Source organism: Sardina pilchardus, chromosome 10 (genome assembly GCF_963854185.1).
Source record: "Sardina pilchardus chromosome 10, fSarPil1.1, whole genome shotgun sequence".
In the NCBI taxonomy this organism is placed as follows: domain Eukaryota; kingdom Metazoa; phylum Chordata; class Actinopteri; order Clupeiformes; family Clupeidae; genus Sardina; species Sardina pilchardus.
Window position 1 is genome coordinate 1,519,518 of NC_085003.1, and position 22,356 is coordinate 1,541,873.

A 22,356-nucleotide genomic window follows, 5' to 3' on the forward strand; every position below is an offset into this window, starting at 1 on the left:
AAGCATTGTTGACATAATAGCAGTCATTAGCTAAGTTGGCTAATCAACCAGGTTAGCATTGTTAGCATAGCTAGAATGGTTAGCATAGTTAGCATTTTTAACAAAACTGCTAGAAATCATCTGCTAGGTTAGCTAATTAACCTGGCTAGTATTGTTAGCTCAGATCACATTGTTAGTTTAATTAGCATTTTTAGCATAACTGCTAGAAATCATTAGCCAAGTTCCCTGATCAACCTGGTTAGCATTGTTAGCATTTTCGCGAGCCCACTCTTGCAGGTCCTCGGACATGCACATTTCTAGTTATAATTTTCCCTTTAGCGCAGGCATCGGTGTAGTGCCTGGTGTTAGATTTTCAGCATGATAAATCAAATTGACTGAAGTTTCCACTCACTGTCAATGACATGTGCAGTAGGCTGTCCTAACACCAAGGTAATGTGTGGTAATATTGATTTGTTCTTTTTTTGGCCATTCAAACATGTTATAGATTTTTATTGTTGCCTTTTCTATCCAGTAGATGGCAGTCCAGGATAAAAAATAAAAAAGCTCAATAAGTTGAGTAGAATAAGATGTAAAACAACACAAAGACAATGAGCAAACAAGTGCGCACAGAAATGTAGCCTAATGTGTGAAGCTCTTGGAATGGAAATAAATGTAACCACCTTCAATATACTTTTCAGAAAAGAATAAACTTTCACTTCTAACAATATTAATCATAACCAACACAATACAAGTATAAATGGCAAATAACACAATGGCAAGTATGAATACCAACTGTTAATGTCCTAGCCCTATACATTTATACAGATTTACCATAGATATCTACAACAACAAAAGTTTACTCCCAGTTTAGAATACCAAAGGTCTCCCTGCAAAACTACACAGCCATTGCTTCTCACTGGGATGATTTGTCTGTACTTTTAGGTTCATCAAAATCTGCAGCGTCTTCGTCCCCAGGGGAATCTGGTGGTGTGCAGTTCGGACCGGGTTCCACATCAGGTGCTGAGGGAATGGAAGATGAGCCTTATTAATATACACCACATGTTATTGAGGAATTTTGAATTTTTTGTTTTTGTTTTTATGTATATTTTTTGGGGCTTTTGTGCCTTTTAATTTTGACAGGACAGTAGAGAGAGACAGGAAGCGAATGGGTGAGAGAATCGGGGTGGGATCCGGAAAGGACCACGGGGCGGGAATCGAACCCGGGTCGCCGTCGTGCGCTGCAGGTGCCCCAGCCAGTTGCGCCACGGCTGGGGCCGGAATTTTGAAAATTAACAATTCAAGTGACTAAAGATCATAAATGAACAAATATATTAGCCTTATTTCCATATTTTTGACATCAAAATGACTGCATTTACACGCACCAGTAGCTCAGTTATGGGGCTTATCCAGATTTCAGGATATGGTGTTTATATAGAACAGAAAACTTGTTATTAAAGGGAAAATCCGATGTTAAAGGGGAACTATGCTGGGTTATTTTTAGCTTAATTTATTGGAATGGTTATGTCTTTTTTTCGGGTTGAATGGTGGCCGTCTCGCTTCCACTGTGAGCGAAAAAAAAACCCCACCCTTGCAACCTTAGACAGGCAGGCCGCTGCACTGACAAAGAGAAAGTCTTGCAGCCTTGAGATCATGCTCATGAAAAGGCAGGCAGACTGACCAATTGAGGAGTGTTGTAAAATATACACACTAAAGCTTTAGGGGAAGCTCTGCAGAGAAACAATAAGTATAAGTATATAAGTATGACCATAAGCTAGAGTTATGAGTGAGGGGTGACCCTTTCCAGACCCAAAGCATTCCTTTTATTTTTACTGATTCTTCCATAGAGCTATTAGCGCTAAAAACCGGGCAAACATTTTGTGTTAACTGGGCTGTTGATGTGGTTTGAAAGCCTTTTGTAGTTATTGCTAAGGTTATAGACAACAGCTGATGATATTGCTATTGCTAAATGGGCTACTTTGCATAGGGTCAAGCGAGCTGACAAACATACACTGCTCAACACAATTTGAAAACACATCAGATCTTACTGTGGAAAAAAACATCATGCAGCAAACTATATAGGCTGAGGTGCCATCAGGTACTATGTTAGAGATAATACGAACATAACATTCAGTGATACCTTATCCTGTATACCTTGTTTAAAACTCTAAAGCGCCATGAGACGTGCAATGTTTTGGCGTTCTATAAGTGAAATTAAATTGAAACTGAATTGAAATATACATTCAAGGGCTGAGAAGCAAGAGGGCGTAACTCGTAAGTGACATTTTGGTCAAAATTGAGTTACAGTATACAGTGGGGAGAAAATGTATTTGATACCATGCTAAAGTTGCCTAAAAAGAGGAATATAAAATCATCATTTGACAATAAATCTTAATGTCTTAATTCAATAAATGAGTAAAAATAAAACCGCTAAGTACACCGTTAAGTTACAAAGGGGGTCAAATACTTTCTTCCCCTAGCATTTAAAGAGACCCTATGCAACTTCATAGTCATAAAATCGCTCAGAGATCGTTGTTTTGCTTGACTGACCAGTTTCATCGAAAACAGTAATATTTCCTCCCGCCCCCAGTGTCCCTATCCGCTATTGCAACCTTGCAACTTTCTGATAAGCGATCGTCTGCAGTTTACATCTGGAAGTCAGAGACGCGTAAGGAACAAGAAGAACCACGCTTGCAATTTATATATTTATACATAGCCTATATGTGTAAATATACACGCTAAAGCTGTCGGGGAAGCTCTGCAGAGAAATATGCAAGCATAAAACGAGCGAAAACGAAAAACGAAACCGAAACCAGAGATGAAATCACCAATCCTGCATAATTCCTCTTTAAGGAAACATTTATTTATTTACGATACATTCTTCAATCACAAAGAAAATTGTTGTCCTTGGCGTTTTGATTTTTACTCATTTTTTTTAATTAAGGCATTAAGATCAATTGTCAAATGATGATTTTATATTCCTGTTTTAGTAAAATATTTATAAATATAAAGTTATTGAACAAAAACCAAAGGTCTTTAACTGTGAACATATAGAAGGAGTTAGATTTGTTTTGGCTCTCCTGTAAAGGTGGTGAAATGTCCCTTACGCCCTCTTGCTTCTCAGCCCTCGATATATTTTTCAAGGATGTAAGTGGCTCCAAAATTTGCGCTCTTATTCGGTCTGGCACTGGTGACATATCATAACTGGGTCTCCAAGCCCAACCCTACAGTTGGATAATTGTTGTTGCTGTTATACAGTATCTTACCATGATGTAAGTATGCCACAAGATATGATTTACTCATTTTCTAAAAGATGAGGCCTACCCACAGCACACACAAACCTGCAGTAAGTTGGATACTCTTATTATATCCTGCTGCAGAGGACATTGCCTGCCCCAAGGCTTGATTGGTGCCTAGGCGCTGCTGAGTAGTGGTGGTTCGGTGGGTCGTCTGTTGTTGACTGGCTTTGCCATCTTTGCTGGGTCTGGTCCACAAAACATTTTCTCCCGACTGGAGGGCTGATCCTAGCTTCTGAGCCATATCAATCAACTAACACAAAGCACAGAAACAGGCCATCAACAATTTACATTTAGTCATTTAACTGATGCTTTTTGTAAAGTTTAAAACACGTTTCTTTCCCGATTATCAGGCTGATCGCCCCTGCTGTCTTGTCCTAAATCCCGCCTACAAAGCTAACGTCACGCTTACATTAACGGAGGGAAATTGCTTAAAAAGTTGCTGTTGCAATCGGTTTTGTTCACTGGAAAATTAACAGTTATGCAGATATGCAAATAAAGCAATTTTCACTAGGTGTCTACACTTTTCTATTCTTATAACACTACCATTGTGATACACTTACCAGCAGCCTGATGATGTGTTCTATGAAAATCATGGTTGATGTGCTAAGTTATCTAAATCATATCTCTACTTTGATTTTCGACTCTACACAGTAATAACATCTCCAAGGTCTTAACATGTAAACCAGCTAAAAAATGCATTTCCAGATATTGTCTGTCAGGAAATCTCAAAATCATGATAAAATCTGAAAATCAGAAAATGAGGTGAGGCATGTAAGCAGTTTATATGTTAGTACATCTAAAGCATATTTATACTTTGTAATAACATAATCTCCGGTAAACATGTTAAAACATTTTTACAGAAATGTCAGGCTATATCAAAGTACAATACAGTCTAGGTTGCTGTTGCCATTGTTTTGCTCTCTGATATAATAACAGTGGCTAACATGCAAATAAAAAAACATGGGTAAGGAGATGAGTAAAGAACAGTATGTAGCATAATATGATGAAAATTAAAGTTGTTTTTCTTGCGAACAGTCTCAAGATAAAATAAATAAATAACTAAAAAGCACTTTCTCATGAAATCATTTGACTTAATTTAAGAAGTGTTTCACTTCAAATGTGTCTGCCAGTGCGTTAAGCAGTTATGTCCTAAAAATTTGTACACAATGTGCACAGATTGGTAGGTCTGGTAGTGTCATGACACACGATGTACCCATAGAAAGTTAAAACGTAACAAACAACAATAAAAGAAAACGGTTAAATTAGTCCATTGGTTCCATCAGAGAATGTCTAATAAGCGAAGAACTGCCACTGTCGTTATACTTCCGGTTTTGAAATGGTTGCAGTTCCATGCTGGTTCCATTAGAGGCGCTCACATTTGGAGTGCAGAATGAATGGAGGTCTATGGAGCTATACCCCTCAAAATCCACTTTTCTCAGAATATAATACAATTGATTTGAATGTTGTTTTCGAAAGGGGATGCAAAGAAATGATGCATTGCGAGGTGTTTAATTTTTTAGAGTCACTTATTTGCTTTAAAACGTCTTTTAAACTGCAAATCACGTCATACACTCAAGCTTCATTAGCAGAATGCTAGCGTGGTATGGGCAACAACAACTCAACCTGTAAAAAATCGGAAGGATATTGTACTTGTTCATTCAACTTTTGACCTATAACCCATGTTGAACTTGCAAAAACTACAATCAAATCTGAGATTTCTCAACGACAATTGGGTGAAAGAGACAAATTTAGCCATCTAGCTCCATAGATTCCCATTCATTCTGCACTCAGGCGATCGCCCCCAGTAGAATTCTGGTGGAACTGCGACCAAAAGACGTTACAATAGGACTTAATAGCGAGTGGCAAGGCTCTCCGTAGACGGGCTCTGGTTCCATTTATGTTCTTATTATACGGCTCTTCACAATGCAAGTAGAACACTCCATTGACTTGAATGGGATTTCCCAACGTTCTACCGGTCATTATTTCTTGATTCGTTTGGGCCACCTGACGTCACAGTAACTTTGCGCCGCCATCTTGCCGACCGATTCGAGTCGCTCACTAGGCTGCGCCATTCACGCATACATAGGTAGCTTGTATATTACAGACTTTTCCCTTAGTTTGTGCCTTTAATTTACACGCAAACGGTGATTTCGCCTCTGAATACGATTATTTCTAAACAAAACTCGGGCAAAAGTGGAGATTTGGAAACTCATTTCGCGTTGTATTTAAACTGAGAAAAACAAAGAAAAACAGAGTGGCCACAATACAGTGTGACCACGGAGCCAGCGGCTCGAGGGAAATAATTAGCTGCTAACAAGTTCAACAGGTTAAGGTCACACAGTCATGCCAGCTATGTGTTGTGCAGTTGAGGAACCCTGAACTGGTATTTTAGAAAGAAGAAAGAAGTAGCTGCCATTCGAAGAGATGTTTGGATAACCACGGTTCACACCCTGCAATGAACACTTTCGTGTCAGGTAAGTGAGCCTTCTCAACTTAGTAGCATCTAGGGCTAACAACAAGAGACACATTTGGACAACACTTACAAAACTTCATTGACTATATCAAATCAGTCAAGTTCATGAGGTTCACACGTTTTGTAAACATCACGCATAATATAATATCTTATGTAATGCGTTTGTGTTGTGTTAGCTGCTACTACTAGATGGTAGCTGGTACATGGTATCTATTATTTTAACGTTAGCACATTGAAATTGCATTCTTGCTCCGATGTCAATGTCTTATTCCATTTGATAGCCTACTAAAACCTATATTTCACATGAACACAAATGCTGAAGTCGGATTATTCTATTATCATTAATGTAGTATCATCAACTTTGAAATTGTTACTGTTAATTAGCTTATAGCCTGCTGTATCGTTGTTGTATGTCGCTGGGCGTCTGCTAAATACCATAACCATAACGTAATTAGGCTATTATGCTATTCCTATATTTTACTGCAGGGGTCTCCAACGTGGTGCCCGCGAGACGCATATGAGGCACCCGCAGCGCACCTTCTAAAAATAGCCCACAAATCGTCTGCAGATCACGCTCTAAAAACATCCTCCGTTGTGACGTTTTTAATCATGTATGTAGACAACAATCTGTAGCCTTAACTACATTAACATTAACTTGATATTGGGGGTGATACCTTAAGTTGTAGGCCTAGCTGGTTAACTTTTAGCCTTTGGCTCAGAATACCTTTCCCATTCAATCGACAACGGAAGTTGCATCAACTCGCATGGAATTATGGGAACAATCAATGCGCTGAAACCTCTTCAACCCTCTGCTGAAACTGCAAGCGTGGATTGCTTGCTTATAAACTCACACTGCGCAAAAACTAAACTTAAAGTAGCCTAACTTATTCAACCGTGCAGAAACCAAATAAAATCATTAATATGCATACAATACCCAATAGCCTTTGCGTGAATTAGGCCGTGAGACTTTCGTTGTGCAAAATCGTCAACGATGTTCCCAATATTTAATGCTCTGGCTCTCGTATTTTCAATGGACAAGATAGCTAACCCACTGAGCCTCTCCTGCCCCATGCTGCTCCTTAGGTAAGTCTTAATAAGTTTGAGTTTGGAAAAAGATCGCTTAGCTGTTGTCACAGTCACAGGCAATGTCAGAAACAACAGAGTAGCAGGCTACACACTTCCCCGAATGTGGATTTTGCACGGAATGATGACTGAAATGTGCAGCCGCACTATCCATTAAAAAAATCGCAAAAAAATGACTTAGCCTACCCAGAAATCCTTGATCTATCTCAGTAGAAAGAAAGATACTCTGGCGCAACAGTATGATGACAAGGAAAGATGGTAATTTGATTTAGCCGTTTTTATTTGATAGTTTGATTCTTTTTGATTTTGATTTGATAGATTGAAAAAAAAAAGGCAGGGCGGGGGTAGCGACGGGCCCCGGGAGGTCACGGGCCCTAGTGCGACTGCACCTGCTGCACCTACTATAGTTACGCCACTGGGGAAGGTGGTGTTGGTGATTGTGGGTGGGTGGATGTTGCGTGCGTGGTGGGTAGGTGGATGTTTGCATGCGTGGTGGACGATGTGCGGGATTCTCTTTTCGGGTTTAACTGGGTAACCTATTCCGACGCACCTGTCCCCACAAAAGAGGTGTGTAAAAGCGTTTTGTAAACCCTCTATAGTATAATCATTTATATCACCATTGATATACTTATTAATACCAACCATCATGACTTACAGTAATACTAACACACTCTATTTCTCTTCCCTTTCCCCTATACCTCACCTGTGAGGTAAACCATTACCAGCCATCAACCATCGCTGTGCCTGTCCCTCATCACACCTGAAGTCACATCCCTCTGAATGCCCTACCATCGCCATTGCCATCCCTATGACTGCCCGAATCTTTGGCCCACGCAATCCTAGCGACCCATCACTTTCCGAAATAACTAATGGATTACTAATGGACAATTTATTCCCTACACTGGACTATTTGAACTTTCATTGTCATTGTAACTTTCAAAATACAAATGACTTTACTGTAACTGACCCCAGGCAGATGGGTTGGGCCCTTGAGTCGTGGATCTGTCTGAGGTTTCTTCCTATATGAATCTCCAATTCTAGGGAGTTTTTCCTTGCCCCTGTTACTCATGGGCTCTCTTTGAATGTTTAACACTCTGTAAAGCGCCATGAGACATGTGTAATGTTTTGGCGCTCTATAAGCGAAATTAAATTGAAAATTGAAATTGATTGCTATTGAAATGTTAATTGTCCACTGAAATCAGAACTTAAACAGCCTCAAAATTCTTAATGGTGAGTAATGCCTTAAAAATGTAGCTAACCTAAATTATTAGTTGCACAAAACATTTTTTTTTTGTTGTTGTTAAAAAATAAATATTAGGTTCCCCATGCAAACTTTGAAATGAACAAACTGAACAAGATGTTGGTAGTGTTGCATATTGATATTAAAATATTGAAGAATCAGATGAAAATACAGTTGTTTAAAATATATAAAGATGTATGGGCCTACAGCACATCATATTGATAATTTAACATTGTAAATCACCCACTATTTAGGAGGGTTACCCTCGCATAAAAGGTTGTGAGGGGCTGTTCTCTTCAAATGGGTAGCCCTCCATATGATTTCGAGTTCTTCCGGTAGCCCTCATCCCCAAAAAAGTTGGAGACCCCTGTTTTACTGTCTATGGCTAAACCCAGTAGTTAACTTCCTAATTTCTGTATCTGCCCCTTATTATGACCTACATCGTAAATCCTCAAATTATATATACTTTTTATTTATAGCTGAGCCTCGGATAATAGCCGTGGTCGTTTTGAACAAAGCCTGCCCCAAATAAAGGTCTGTGCTTTGCGCAGCCTAACTACTTGAAAGACCCTGGCCGTAATTTGAGGATTTATGTTAGGCTAGGTTCTAAGAGAGACATATTTACTCAGGTTGGACAATGTCTCACACATGTCGTGTTTTATTTTGCTCTGACTTTTTAGGAGCAACTGCTTGTTGTGCTCAATGTCATCTTGTCAAGTGGTACATTTATCAGGTGCTGAAAGGACACTGAATCAGTTTTAATTGTATTATTTCAATGTTGCAGAAGTTACTATTACAGGTGTTGAAGTAACTCAGTAGTACTAACTAAGTAGTATGAAATTATGCCTGTGAATGAGTGTATTTGAACACTAGAGGTGTGTTGTGGTGGAATTCACCTCTGTTATAGTGTGACAGCTGTTGTCGCGGTAAGCTTGCTCCTGTCGCTGAAGGCAAATACACCTACTTGCTATTGTAGCTGGGTTGATTAAGCTTCCCCGAATTTCCCCTTATCCCCTGCATGTTCTGTACAATGTTGCACGGTGAAAAACTGTTTCATACTCCTCTGGGGTACAGTAAATAGGCTATTGGGTGTGTGTGGCTTGGGCTGTGGAAGGAGTTGGTTCCCACGCTGCGGAGGACCCCTTACTAGTTTTCATGTAGCCCAGCGGGTGCGGCGACAGTCCTGAGGCAGAGGTATGGTGTCATCAAAATGCGATCTAGTAGAGTTGTAGTTTGTGCTGTTTCTGTAATGTAGTCTATCTACTTGTATTGTGCTCATTATATACACTGGCTACGTTGTTTTTATATCTTGCCAATGTCCGATGCACAAATTTATTCACACTGCAGCTTGGCTGCAGATATTATGGAGTTAGCTAGTTTGCAGAGTTTGCGTGCGGTAGTGGCTGCTATCAGAAATCGGTGCGTCTTGCGTGATGCATGCCTGATTGCTATTTTTATTTTTTTGTGCTTCAGACAGAGCATTAAACAGCAAATTTAAGGTTACACCGTGTTGCTTGGTTTTATGTAATAAAGACAGCCTGTAGCCGGCTACTTCAGCAAAACCCAGTTTCGATTTTAAAAACGCAATAGCGTGAGAGGGAGAATGCCTCTTTGCGGCTATTTATTTATTTCATTTATTTGAGGCACTAACATGAGCTTGCTAGCTGTTAGCCACTTAACTAACAACGTTACCTGGTCAGTAAACTACCACTAAAATCATGTTTTTTTATTATAGGCCTACGTATATGTTCCCATGCTGATAATGACAGGCTACTGATAGGCATCGGTGCTCCAGTCTCCGGTTTCCTGTAGCCTACAGCCCCCGATTTTGGTTGCCTGTCCCCGGGGAAAATACAGAAAAAAAACCCTGTTTTTTGAAGACAAAACTTTAACTTTTTAACCCGGATATGGTCCCGAACATCGTCACCTTATCTTAAAATAGCCTAATTAACACCACTGTATGAGGGGTTAACTAGATACATGTATGCTATGGAAAGCCAATTGGAGCAGATAATAAGGGACAAAGGAAAACTGGGGGTAACAAATAAAGATCGGAGCCTGAAATTGAACATTTCTCTAGATCTCTCTCTCTTTCTCTTCCATTCAAACGGGCAGTGTGGGCAGCCATATTGGACGAAATCGGTCGTAAATATGGCGGCGTTCTACTTGATAGTGACGTAGGTGGCACAAATGAATAGAGGACCTCTGAAAAAAATAATGAACGCTGTCAATGGCAACGGAGTTTGTGCTTCTAATTCAGGTCTTTCATATCACTCCGCGTTGCAAGTTCGTTGAAAGTGAAAGACAGCTAGTAAAGAGGTTACCTAGCAACCTCTAAAACAGTCACATTCTATCTGTGTGGTGAACTAGTTCTATTTGTTTTGATAGCGGAAGCCACGAAACGGTAGCTAAGTCATTACTAAAGACACATTGTGATAAGTTTCTTCTCGTTTTGGCAAGTAGCCATATAATAAGCGGGATAATGTATAGAACGCAGGTCATTATCGGGAAAATAAGGACCTTCAGGGCGAAACAAGACCCCTCCGCTTCACGTAGGGGTCCGGTTCTCCCTGTCGGTCCTTATTTTCCCGATAATGACCAGCGTTCTATACATTATCCCTTACATAATGCACAGTATGGTGCCATTGAACACATCTTACTGGCAGTCTGGAGAGCACTGAAAGCACAGATCAGCAGGTGTCAAACTTCGAGATAAATTGTGGCTGAAATAAATTATGACTTGGAAGCCATTCCACTGTGGGCCGAGATATAATAATAATATTATTTTCAGGGCATAATAGCACACATCTTACGTTCTACAATGGTTATAAGACATTACAAAGCATTACAGTGTTTCAGTTAATTAAGCAATAAGCCCCAAGATGCTGTGGTTTATAGTGATTTTAGAACAGCTTTTGGGCATTATAGGCGTAAGACAAAGTGTGCTCAGGTGTATGTTTTTAAACATGATATAGCCAATCATAATCAAAGACTAGAACTATCCATTTTACACATTTAAATTAACAATGGCACGACAGACATTGCTCTGCCTTAAGTCATATTTTTTATTATTACAACTATTGCTATAACATAAGATAAAAGATAGCTTTGTTTACTAGTAGCAACGGTTGCTAAGAAAGGAAAACCCACAATGGCATAAAGCTGGACACTGCCCCGTTAAAAAGAACTCAATTAAAGGTAGGGTATGGAATTTGCTTTTTTGGCCATTTTTGCAAAATCACTTGAAATCCAGCCAATCATATTCTTAACCCACTAGCATCATTTCACAGCTCGTTCGTCAATCTAACAGTCTTCCTCCTCTTCCTCCTCCCTCTCACGCGTGCAACCCTTTCGTGCACATACACAAAGCTGGTGCACCGTGAACAAGTGCTTGAACGAAACCAACTAGGCCTACTGCACGTCCCCTATGTCCGCCGTTGGTGTATGTGTCACTTTATTTCTATACAAACTAAGACAGCGGATTCCTATGGAAACTCAAGCAAACACGCAATAAATAAGCTATCTAGCAAAAATTACATTTTACCGTGACTCGAAGAGTGTACTAAACCTGAAACCGAAACTTAACCGATTGGAGCTACAGTGGAATAGGCAAACTACACTCTGATATTTCAGGAGGTAAAAGCCCCGGTAAGAACCAAACCAGATTCTGTTCAAATATACACACCTATGGCTACTGAAAAATGTAAGGTTCATTTATCAAATGTTATTTTGGCGCATTAAAAAGCATCGTTGTTTTAGAATTTCCAAACGAAATGGGCGGTAGCCTAATTGGTGCTTTTACGATAATGTATAAAATCATCTGCCTTCGGGGATTTGTGGAACTATAACATGTGTACCGACAACCCTTTGGAGGTGAAAAAAGAATGTAAAACTAGCTAGCTGAGTAACCTGCTTGGGGAAGTTTTGTATGGAGACTAGAGTCGATATTGTGCTGTACAGACACCAGGCTGGCATTTCATTTTATGCAGCTCAAGCACGACTAGGCACCTGGATCGCTCTCGCGCATCTGAATTCTCGCTCGAGCATGAATGCACGTCCATGTTCTTTGAATGGAGGGTGGGACTTGAGTTGTGTATTTTCAAAATCTGCCGGCCGTTTTGCGAATTCCATACCCAACCTTTAAGCATTTCATTGTACAGAATACTAAGGACATAGCAATAAAACCTTGAAACTTGGCAGCAACAGCCACTTGTAAGACTTACATAGGTAAATGTTTGTTGATACTTTGTTTAATGAGGAACTGTTAGGTTATAGTTTTACCTCTGCATCAAATTCTATGTTCATTTTGTTTTCCACAAGTGAGTTGACCTTCTCCTCCATCTCCTGGTATTGCTGCAGGGCTTCCTTCTTATCTCCTTGATTGTACAACAGAACTGCAAAGTTCAAGTTTACTAGGGGATTGGACCTGTGGGAAGAGTAAAGTTTTTTTTTTTTTTCAATACTGTGCTACCAAAAGTCCTCACTGTACCCATTCAAAAATACTCATTATACCTATCCATACCCATCCAAAAGTACAGCCTGTTCATAGGACCGTCGTGCATTCTCCACATCATCCAGATTGGTCAATGCAACTATTGACAGAGTAAAGAGAATAATAGATACAAATATAATTTAATCTGTTTTTTGTGAGGTCCCTGAACTACAACAATTCAGAATTATGTTCTGTTATTTGTATAATTGGCAATCCATAGCTTTCTCCAAGTATCTTTTTTTGACAGCCCCAAATTACTTCTCCATCATCAAACCAAAATCTGAAACAAATCTGAAAACCCTTCCTTTCGTTAACACACAAACCTTTCTGGCATTCTGAGCAAGAAGGGACAAAGTGTGTCTCTCTTTCTACATTGAAAAAACTGAGCAAAAACAAAAAATCAATACAGCCGCAAACGGCGTTGAAAGACCCTCCAGTTCCACAATCCTTGATATTTTGTTATCCAATAATACACTTATAAGTGAGGTGTGTGTGAAATAGATGTGTTCAATTTTGTGCATTTCAGATATTGGAAACACTACCCTCCCCACTAATGGTTATGGTATTTAGGAGACACTTTTGACATTTATATATACTCTTGATGTATAAATACTCTTGATCCCGTGAGAGAAATTCAGTCTCTGCATTTATCCCAATCTGTGAATTAGTGAAACACACACAGCACGCAGTGAGGTGAAGAGCACACACTAACCCGGGCCAGTGAGCTGCCACTTCAACAGCGGAGCTCAGGGAGCAGTGAGGGGTTAGATGCCTTGCTCAGCTGTGGAACTTTGTAAATTCTGTCTATACGTGCCATCAAGCCAGTTGTACGCTTTGGGAGGACCTACTCCAAAATCCAGACATTTCTTATACAATTTCTGCCACTGACTTAAGCAACTTTCCCGCTAAGCATCTGAGGGCTACAGCACCCTCCACAATTATTGGCACCCCTGGTTAAGATGCGTTTAAAGCCTTAAATAAATTAAAAAAAATATTGTAGAAGCATACTCTCACACTGAAAATTGTAAAAAAAAATGTAACCTTCAACTTAGGAGAATTTTAAGGTGGGAAAAAAATCCCTGACTGAGAAATAATTATTCTTCATAAAATCACCTGTTCCACAATTATTGGCACCCCTAACAATTCCTAGGAAATAAATGTAATTAAAGTATATTTGTCATTTCTACAGTAGTTTACAAAGTCAATCAGAGTATGTAGGAACATTTAATTAGTACTGTAATTCTTAACATCCTGTTTCCCTGGGCTATACATATGACGTGACACAGAGGCCATTTCTCTTCAACATGGGAAAGACAAAGGAACACACTGTTCAAGTAAGGCAGATGTGTGTCGTCGACCTTCACAAGTAAGGCAATGGCTATAAGAAAATAGCCACTCGCACACCTGCCCATATCTATGGTCAGAGGAATCGTTAAGAAGTTTAAAACAACTGGAACAGTAGTAAACAAGCCTGGAAGAGGACGCAAGTTTATTTTGCCACCACGCACAGTGAGGAGGATGGTAAGAGAAATAAAAAAAATCTCCAAATCTCACTGTTACAGAATTGCATCAAATGGTTGCATCTTGGGGTCACAAAGTCTCCAAAACAACCATCAGGCGCTATCTACATGCCAACAAGTTGTTTGGGAGGCATGCAGGGAAAAAAAACCTTTCTCACTCAAAATCATAAGCACAAACGTCTGGAGCGGTACTGGGCCTTCAACTGGGACCGTGTGCTTTGGTCAGATGAGACAAAGTTAGAGCTTTTTGGCAACAAACACTCTAAGTGGGTCTGGCGTAACAAAAAGATGAGTATGCAGAACAGCACCTCATGCCCACTGTGAGGTATGGGGGAGGATCGGTGATGCTGTGGGCCCGTTTCTCTTCCAAAGGGCCTGGGAACCTTGTTTGGGTGCATGGCATCATGAATGCTTTGAAATACCAGGACATTTTAAATCAAAATCTGGTGGCCTCTGCCCGAAAGCTGAAGATGGGTCGTCACTGGGTCTTTCAGCAAGATAATGACCCTAAACATATGGCCAAGTCTACACAGAAATGGTTCACCAGACACCGTATCAAGCTCCTACCATGGCCATCTCAGTTGAAAACCTGTGGGGTGAGTTGAAGAGGAGAGTACAGAGGAGAGAACCCAGGTCGCTGGATGATTTGGAGATTTTGTGCAAAGAGGAATGGTCGAACATCCCTCTTTCTGTTTTCTCTAATCTTGTGAAACATTATAAGACAAGATTAGGTGCTGTTTTATTAGCAAAAGGAGGTTGTACAAAGCATTAACATCAGGGGTGCCAATAATTGTGGCACACATGATTTGATGTAAAATAATTATTTCTTAATGTGGGATCTTTTTCCTTCTAAATAAATGCACTTGTATTAAAGGTTGGATTTTATGCTTTTTTTCATTGTGGTCCTATATTATTTGGAAAAAAATGAATTTATTAGAAGCTAAAGAACACATCTTAACCAGGGGTGCCAATAATTATGGAGGGCACTGTATATTTAAGGTCAAGCGCCACTACAAGGTGAAACAGCATATTGCTTGTAAAGGCAAAGATACATTGAGAATCATTTAATCCTAATGCATTGTGGAATTGGGTTGTTGACATGATAACCGTAATCAAATCATGAGACCAGTGAGGATTCACACTCCTAAACTTCATATTAATTTTGACATACCTTGATATAAAAGGAAGCGCTTGTAACTCTTTCTGCCTCTATTTCTCATTTCCTTCATTGACATTTTTATGATTTAGACCCAAAAAGCCTATTTATTTTCATAAATAGACGTCAGATATTGGCTCACAGGTGCACTGGTCCTTAATTGCCCTGCTATGATGCCACATTGGGCAGGTTAAGTTTATGAGAGAAATTTCTTAGTTTTTATCGAATATCTCAAAAAGTATAAATTGCACAAAAATGAGAATGTTTCTACACTGCAAAAAACAAAATCTAACTAAGTGTTAATCTTATTATTAATAATCTCTTATTAAGATCAAGAAATCTATATTCTTTCTTAACTGTAAACCCAGCCCAATCTGCCGGCAATTGGATTTCCTGCAGAGACTTTTATTTTGAACTGTCATCGGCCTAGACACCAATGTTTCCAGGAACTTTCCTTTACTAATATGCAAGGAATTATTTTGATGCACCGCCTCAGTGCGGCAAACCCGTAGGCTAAACATGCAAAAGGATGCAAAAGTTCCTATTTCCCTTTTGGTACCAAAGTAAGTAGTGGAGATTCTGTGAGACTCCTAACCTGCCAGCAGCATGTAGAGTTCACCCATCTTAGGTTGGAGGTTGATGGCAGCACTGAGAAAGTGAAATGCTGAGGCATACTGCTGCATGGTCAGGTGAAGCAGGCCTAAGTTGTACAAGATCTTCCAGTCAAATGGTGACAGATAGTTAGCCCTCTTAAGACAACTGATGGCCTTAAAAAGAGGGAAACGGGGTGGAATGAAGACATGAGGAAGAAAACTGTAAACATCGTCAACTACAAGAAAGGAAATAATGAAATGTTGAAGATAGAGATGGATACATGACACACTTACAGCGACATATTTCTTCTTCCCAAAGAAGCACATGCCAATGTTGTTCCACAGTGGAGGGCTCTCAGGGACAGCGTAGGCTGCAATACGATATTTATTCATGGCTACATCAAAATCCCCATGGGTCTGCATCATACTGCCAGCTGCAAGGATAGCCTGGTGAAACACAAACATAGCTGTCTGAATTTTACACAACACTTGTAAAATACAGAAAATACAGAAAAATGCTTACCTACCACCTACCTTGTAATGGTTGGGATCATAGGTCAGAGCATTTCCAAGGTATTCAAAAGCTTTCTGATATTTCCCTTTCTTCAAGGTGAATAAAAGACATAAATAAAAGCCTATTTTAAAACAATTCTCACAAAGATTGAATTAACTACTGTTACAACACCATAGGATTATATTGTTTTGTAATGTACTTGTAGGTGGCAAGTTTTATCACAACTTCAAATTTGGACAATAAAATGCATGTTAAAAATATATACAATATACTGTGTTTTAGTGTTTTTTCTTTAGAGATTAGAGATCTTTTTTTTAGAGATTTTACATGACTAGTAACAAAATGTATCAGCCAGAAACAAGTTTTTAGGTTTGAGCCGGCTTTTATCCCTGTCAGTAGTAGTTGGTTGCTAACTTTCAAGAGGCTCTTTAAATGACAGCATAACATTACCTGCATGTAGAGCAGTCCAAGCGTTGCCAAAAAATCGGTATTTTCAGGAGACGACCTGAAATTAGGACAACTACTTTACCATCTTCCATTAAACAGGGCTGGGTGATGAAATTATAGTGATATACATCTCGACAGACTTGTAATCAATATCAATAAAAATATGTTTGATAACTAGAAATGCAATTCCAAGGAATTACCAGTGCATGAAAATGCAAAAATGTATAGATAGATAATGTAGATATGGCTACTAAGGTGTAGCTAGGGTAAAGATGGCGATTGCATAGTTTACAGAAAGTTTAAAGCTGAAACATTCCAGTTCTAACTTAAACGTACACTATGTAGTTTTTGCTCCCATCTAGTGGTTAAATTTGCATGCATGCTCTAGCGCCACGCGTTTTCAAATGTGCGTTGCAACAATGGCTAGAGCTACGGGAAGTTGAATGGGTCGAGATTCATTCAAGATGTCTTCTACCACTTCATCGAGTTTTCTTTCCGGTGATGATGTAAGTTATTCCAAAGTTATTTGAATAATTTGTATGATCATGTATGAGTAATTACACCTCGAGCAACATAGTGAATTACGTTGTCATGCTTATATTGTTTACATTAGCTTACTATCGTAATATTAGCATAGCAGCAGCTAACAACTTGACATGACAGTATAGGCTAATGCTTGTATTGCTCTAAAGGCATGAACTATGTCACTAAGTGCAGTGATTGTCAGTAGGTTAAGTATGACCGTCTTCACGATGCTTCTCTGTGTAACGCGAAATGCAAAAACGCGTTTTTCCCTAGCGGTAGTGTTTAGCGGTAGCGGTAGTGTTTTATGTCCCTCTCGGCAGTTCATATTTTTCTATACACCGGAAAGACATGGAAGCCTTCCTGTGAACTGAATTTGACCTGGTTAGGAGAATAATAATAAGAAGATGCCTAGGGAGAACAGAACAGTGCATTTGCATGCACTGTAAAAAGCCTAGGAAGAACAGTACAGTGCATTTCCATGCACTGTAATAATAAGAAACCTACGAAGAACAATATAGTGCATTTTCATGCACTATAATAAGAAGAAGCCTAGGAAGAACAGTACAGTGCATTTTCATGCACTGTAATTAAAAGCAGCACAACCTCCCAACTTAACTACATAAATTGATAAATGTGCTAAATAATAACGTTCCATGGGCGCAGTGATATCACGCATAGGCAACAAGCAGAAGTAGTGTGTGATATCACTGCGCCCATAATACGCTTGCAACTTTCCTTGATTATTACGCCAGAATGAGAGTGTAGTTCCATGTCAAATCAGCCTAGCAAATCGTCAGGTTTCATTTTCAGTTTGTCTTATTGCACTTTCTAACTTGAGAAGAGACAAGTTTTAAATGGGAAAATTACCGGAAATCTTGTCACTTTTAAGTGTAATGCTAGCAGGCGAGATGCTAATGGTTTAAACCGATTCAATGATCTTTGGCATTAAACCAAACAACATGCAAATGTATGTGACCTATCTCAAAATTTGTGCCTGAGCAAGGCACTTGAAATATATCAAATAGTAAATATATAAATATTTTCTCCAACTATTTTATTCAAAATGGAAGTAGATGAAAGTGTCACTTACTCAACAGCACACTTGTACACCTCAATGGCCTTTGCAGTGTCCCCCTCAAGCAAGCAGATTTTTCCAAGCATCGTATAAGTCAAGTCATGTTTATTTAATAGTAGGGCTTTATTCAGTTGATCTTCTGCCTGCAAGATTTATACACACTAGTTACATCCTGTTCAGAGAAACATGAGTTTACAAACCCAAATACAATTGCAACTCACATTTCTGAAGTCTTTTGTGTACATGTAGCACACACCCAGGTTGTGGTTCATTTCCTGCAAAATAAAGACACTCAGGTTATGTACACATTAGTTAATTTTTGCAGCATGATAGTTTGAAGTGGTTTGTACGGAGCCCGTAAAGGGTCAGGTGTGTGAATATTTTTGAGTGCACTTTTGCGTTCCCTCGCAATACTTTTAGCGTTCCCTCGCAATACTTTTGCGTTCCCTCGCAATACTTTTTGCGTTACCTCGCAATACTTTTGCGTTCCCTCGCAATAATTTTGCGTTCCCTCGCAATACTTTTTGCGTTCCCTCGCAATAACTTGTATGTATGCCCTTAAGCCGCAGGTTCCGTTTGCGGAGTGGGAGGGGTAGAGAGGGAGCAAGGGTGTGTGTGTGTGCGTGCTGGTGTGTGAGATTGGAGTGGGAGAGAGAGGCATGTTACAGGGACCTGAGTGATGTGAATGTAGGCTATATTATAAAGATCACAAAATAAATTCTCTGATCCAAACCACTGTGCAAGTTATTAACCCGCTGCTGTTGTGAAGGAGAGAGGGAGTTAACCCGAGTCAATTCAAGTACCTCGGCCCTGGAGCAGCCAAATATAAGTCTCCCCTGAAATCTCAATAGTCAGGTAGAACCCCAGGATAGGTGTGACATAAGGTACTAATGCAATTTTTTTGCATAATCTGATAGTTTAGGGGGTGTAGACTCAGAATCTGACGGGTGCCGCTCCGGCACCCTTGAGCATTTTCCTTAAAATGACATCATCTGCCACACCCCTTTTTGATCATAGAAAGTCGTCTAAATATACATTAACATATAAACCCATCATGTATGGTATCAAATTAAAGCTCTTCTCATGCAGGAATCAGCTTTGACCATCAAAAAGATGAAAAAAAAAAAGTTTTTAATGACATAATCTGCCACGCCCCCTTTTGTTGACCATAAAAAAAGAACTAGACTCACATTACTGTATAAAACCCATTATGTATGGTATCAAATGAAAGCTCTTCTCAAACACAAATCAATGATGTCAATTTAAAAAATACATGATGTGTACAAATGTCCTTGTACACATCACAAACATCAAATGTCTCCTCCAAAGAACATTCATTCAATCAGACATTTCTCCCTCGCTGTCATCAGTATCCTCCACTGAAAGTCGAATTTTTATTTGCACACTGCTCATCACCTTTGCAATGGATCCCTGAAGCAGACGACCACCTCGTGACCCAAAGAGAGAGCCATTAAGAGACCAGGAAGGGCAGTACATCTGCTACACATGTGGAGAGTCCGGTCACACCAGTCAACAGTCATGGCCAAGTCACCCGGCAAAGACATGCTCCAGGAGAGGCAAACCGTGCACAGAATACTCCACCAGAGAGCGAACCAAGGCCCCCTGGTTAATCAATGATCAGGAGTGGGCTGGCAGACTGTGTTGACACTGAAGTCAACCAGTTCCTGAAACAAAATGCATTTGGTCACTGCTGGACGGTTGACCTGATGATCTCTGGAGTGAAGACATGCTGCCTTTGGGACACTGGGTTTGAGGTCACCACCATCAAAGAGTCTCACTTTAGAGAACACTTTGGGGAGGAACAGCTAAAGTCCACCCATTGGGTGGAGCCTATGGACTGAACATGCCGGTCCTTGGTTGTCTTGAAGCAGATGTTGAGTGTTTTGGAACCACTCTTTAGTGGTGGTGCATCTTCATACTGAGAGACACCCATCTGGATGTTGTAAAGATGTAAAAATGGGCTCCCTGGCATTATGGGGATGAACATCATCAAAGATCTAGTGACCTCTCTGCTGGGTGTGGATGCAATGAGGATGAAAAGGCTGCTCAACCAGAGGCAAGTGTCCGTCGTGTGTTGGCTAGGGTCAAGAATGAGGTGGAATTCTTGGATTCAGATGGCAAAATTGGGTTTGTCAAGGTGGTTGGCAGAGAAGTGATCACCATCCCACCACACAGTAAGAAGGTGATTGAAGGCTGGTGCCTCCAACAGTGGAATGCCATTCCTGGTGGAAGCCACTCCAAAGATCAGCATCCAGAAGGGGCTTCTGGTTGCCAACATACTCGGAAAGGCAGCAGGTGGAAAAGTCCCTGTCGGGGTTATGAATACCTGTGAGAAGGCCATAAAACTAATATCCAGGGCCAGGGTAGCTATGGTGTCCAAGTCACAGAGGATCTGTCCAAAAGAGGTGGTGGGGTTTGATGAAATGGATGGGGTATTGCATGTTGAACAGTGTTCAGGCTACCGAAGATGGACACCAATGTATGCCTCTTCCAGTACAGGTAGCTGCAGGAGAGCTTAACTCGGCACAGCATGTAAAGCTTAGTGCACTGTTGAAAAGCTACGGGGATGTCTTCTCAAGCCACGACAATGACTATGGCTACACAACTACAGTGACACATGACATAACATATAAACTGGTGACACCCACCCAATCAAAAGTTCAAGCGACATGTACAGGACATAGTGGGGCAAAGAGAGTAGCAGCCCCTGGGCATCGCCAGTGGTCACTGTGCGAAAAAAAGACGGGAGTGTGCGCTTTTGCTGTGACTACAGAAAGCTGAACATGGTCATGTGCAAAGATGCATACCCACTTCCACGGATAGAGGAGGCGCTTCATGCACTGGGCAAGGCTCAGCTGTTCCCCACTTTGGACCTGACATGGGTTACTTTCAAGTGGCTATGGGTGACCAGGATAGAGAGAAGACAGCTGTCTTTACCCCGTTTGGTGTCTATTCTTAAAGCATTAAAGAAATGATAGGATGAAAAATATTGTTTTCTGTAATTCTGGGGGGGGATCCAAGGACAGTCATAATTAATGTGCTTAACTACCTGGGAAGTACCTCACAACATTGCTGTCAAATTCAGTGACAGATTCAAGGGAAATTATAACTAACATGCTAACTAACAAGGGTACATCAGACTTGCTATAATATTCACAATAAAATGAATTACTATTGAATGATTGTATTCCTGTATGTATTAGGCCAGGGGTTCTTAACCTTTTCAACCTTGAGGCCCAATTTGTTATAGTAGAAAGTGGCCCGGGGCCCATTTAATATTCATCATTCACATCCAAAAAGCGCACGTTTTTGTATTTATTGGTAGACATTTCACAAGTGCAATTTCATTACGTTACGTTAACGGTATTTGTTTTTAGACATGGCTGGATTCACTTAATGGTAGCTTTCTGGCGATGAACTTCTGGCCATCCATTCATTCTAACACGTTGGGCAAGTCTCCCCTTTAGTGAAATGTGTAGTGTCAGAATCCCAGCAGTTTTGTAAGGATTCTTGTGAGTGCATAGTTATAACGACAATGTGCTAACGTAGCTAGCAGCATTTGCAGTACATATCCTCGATACGGATATACCCACAAGGTGAATGCAGGGAATTAAGTCTCATGCATTACATATCTCTGATGTCTTCATTTGATAATCTACCCAGTACCGCGGCCCTTGCGGCCAACAGGTGCAACACTGAACATGTCTTGCGGCCCTCTGGTTAAGAATCACCGTAAGTCTGGGCCGCGGCCCTGTGGTTAAGAATCACTGTATTAGGCTAAATGGCAGTTCCATCATTTATTCAATTTAATACCAAAATATGACATGATTTAGAGTCAGCTATTATGCGGCAAAAAGGAACGTAATCTGACCTTAAAGGTCACTTTGCAAATGGTATTTTGTTCTCTGAAGGGACCTGAACTATTTTTTTTCATCTTTTTGA

The 22,356-nt window shown here is 40.1% G+C and overlaps 1 protein-coding gene across 1 annotated transcript in view; it reads right to left on the reverse strand.

Annotated features, from left to right (window-relative positions):
• Nucleotides 1-472: 472 nt before the first annotated feature.
• Nucleotides 473-22,356, reverse strand: part of bbs4 (Bardet-Biedl syndrome 4) — a 57,382-nt gene continuing 35,498 nt past the window's right edge. Inside the window, exons 7-16 of the mRNA XM_062546939.1 lie at nucleotides 18,615-18,668; nucleotides 18,409-18,536; nucleotides 16,797-16,851; nucleotides 16,367-16,435; nucleotides 16,127-16,279; nucleotides 15,835-16,006; nucleotides 12,594-12,663; nucleotides 12,353-12,497; nucleotides 3,318-3,525; nucleotides 473-999 (exon numbers count right to left, since the gene is read on the reverse strand). Coding sequence (XP_062402923.1) covers nucleotides 893-999; nucleotides 3,318-3,525; nucleotides 12,353-12,497; nucleotides 12,594-12,663; nucleotides 15,835-16,006; nucleotides 16,127-16,279; nucleotides 16,367-16,435; nucleotides 16,797-16,851; nucleotides 18,409-18,536; nucleotides 18,615-18,668 — 1,161 coding nt within the window. The 3' untranslated portion in view covers nucleotides 473-892. The remainder of the gene's footprint in view (nucleotides 1,000-3,317; nucleotides 3,526-12,352; nucleotides 12,498-12,593; nucleotides 12,664-15,834; nucleotides 16,007-16,126; nucleotides 16,280-16,366; nucleotides 16,436-16,796; nucleotides 16,852-18,408; nucleotides 18,537-18,614; nucleotides 18,669-22,356) is intronic.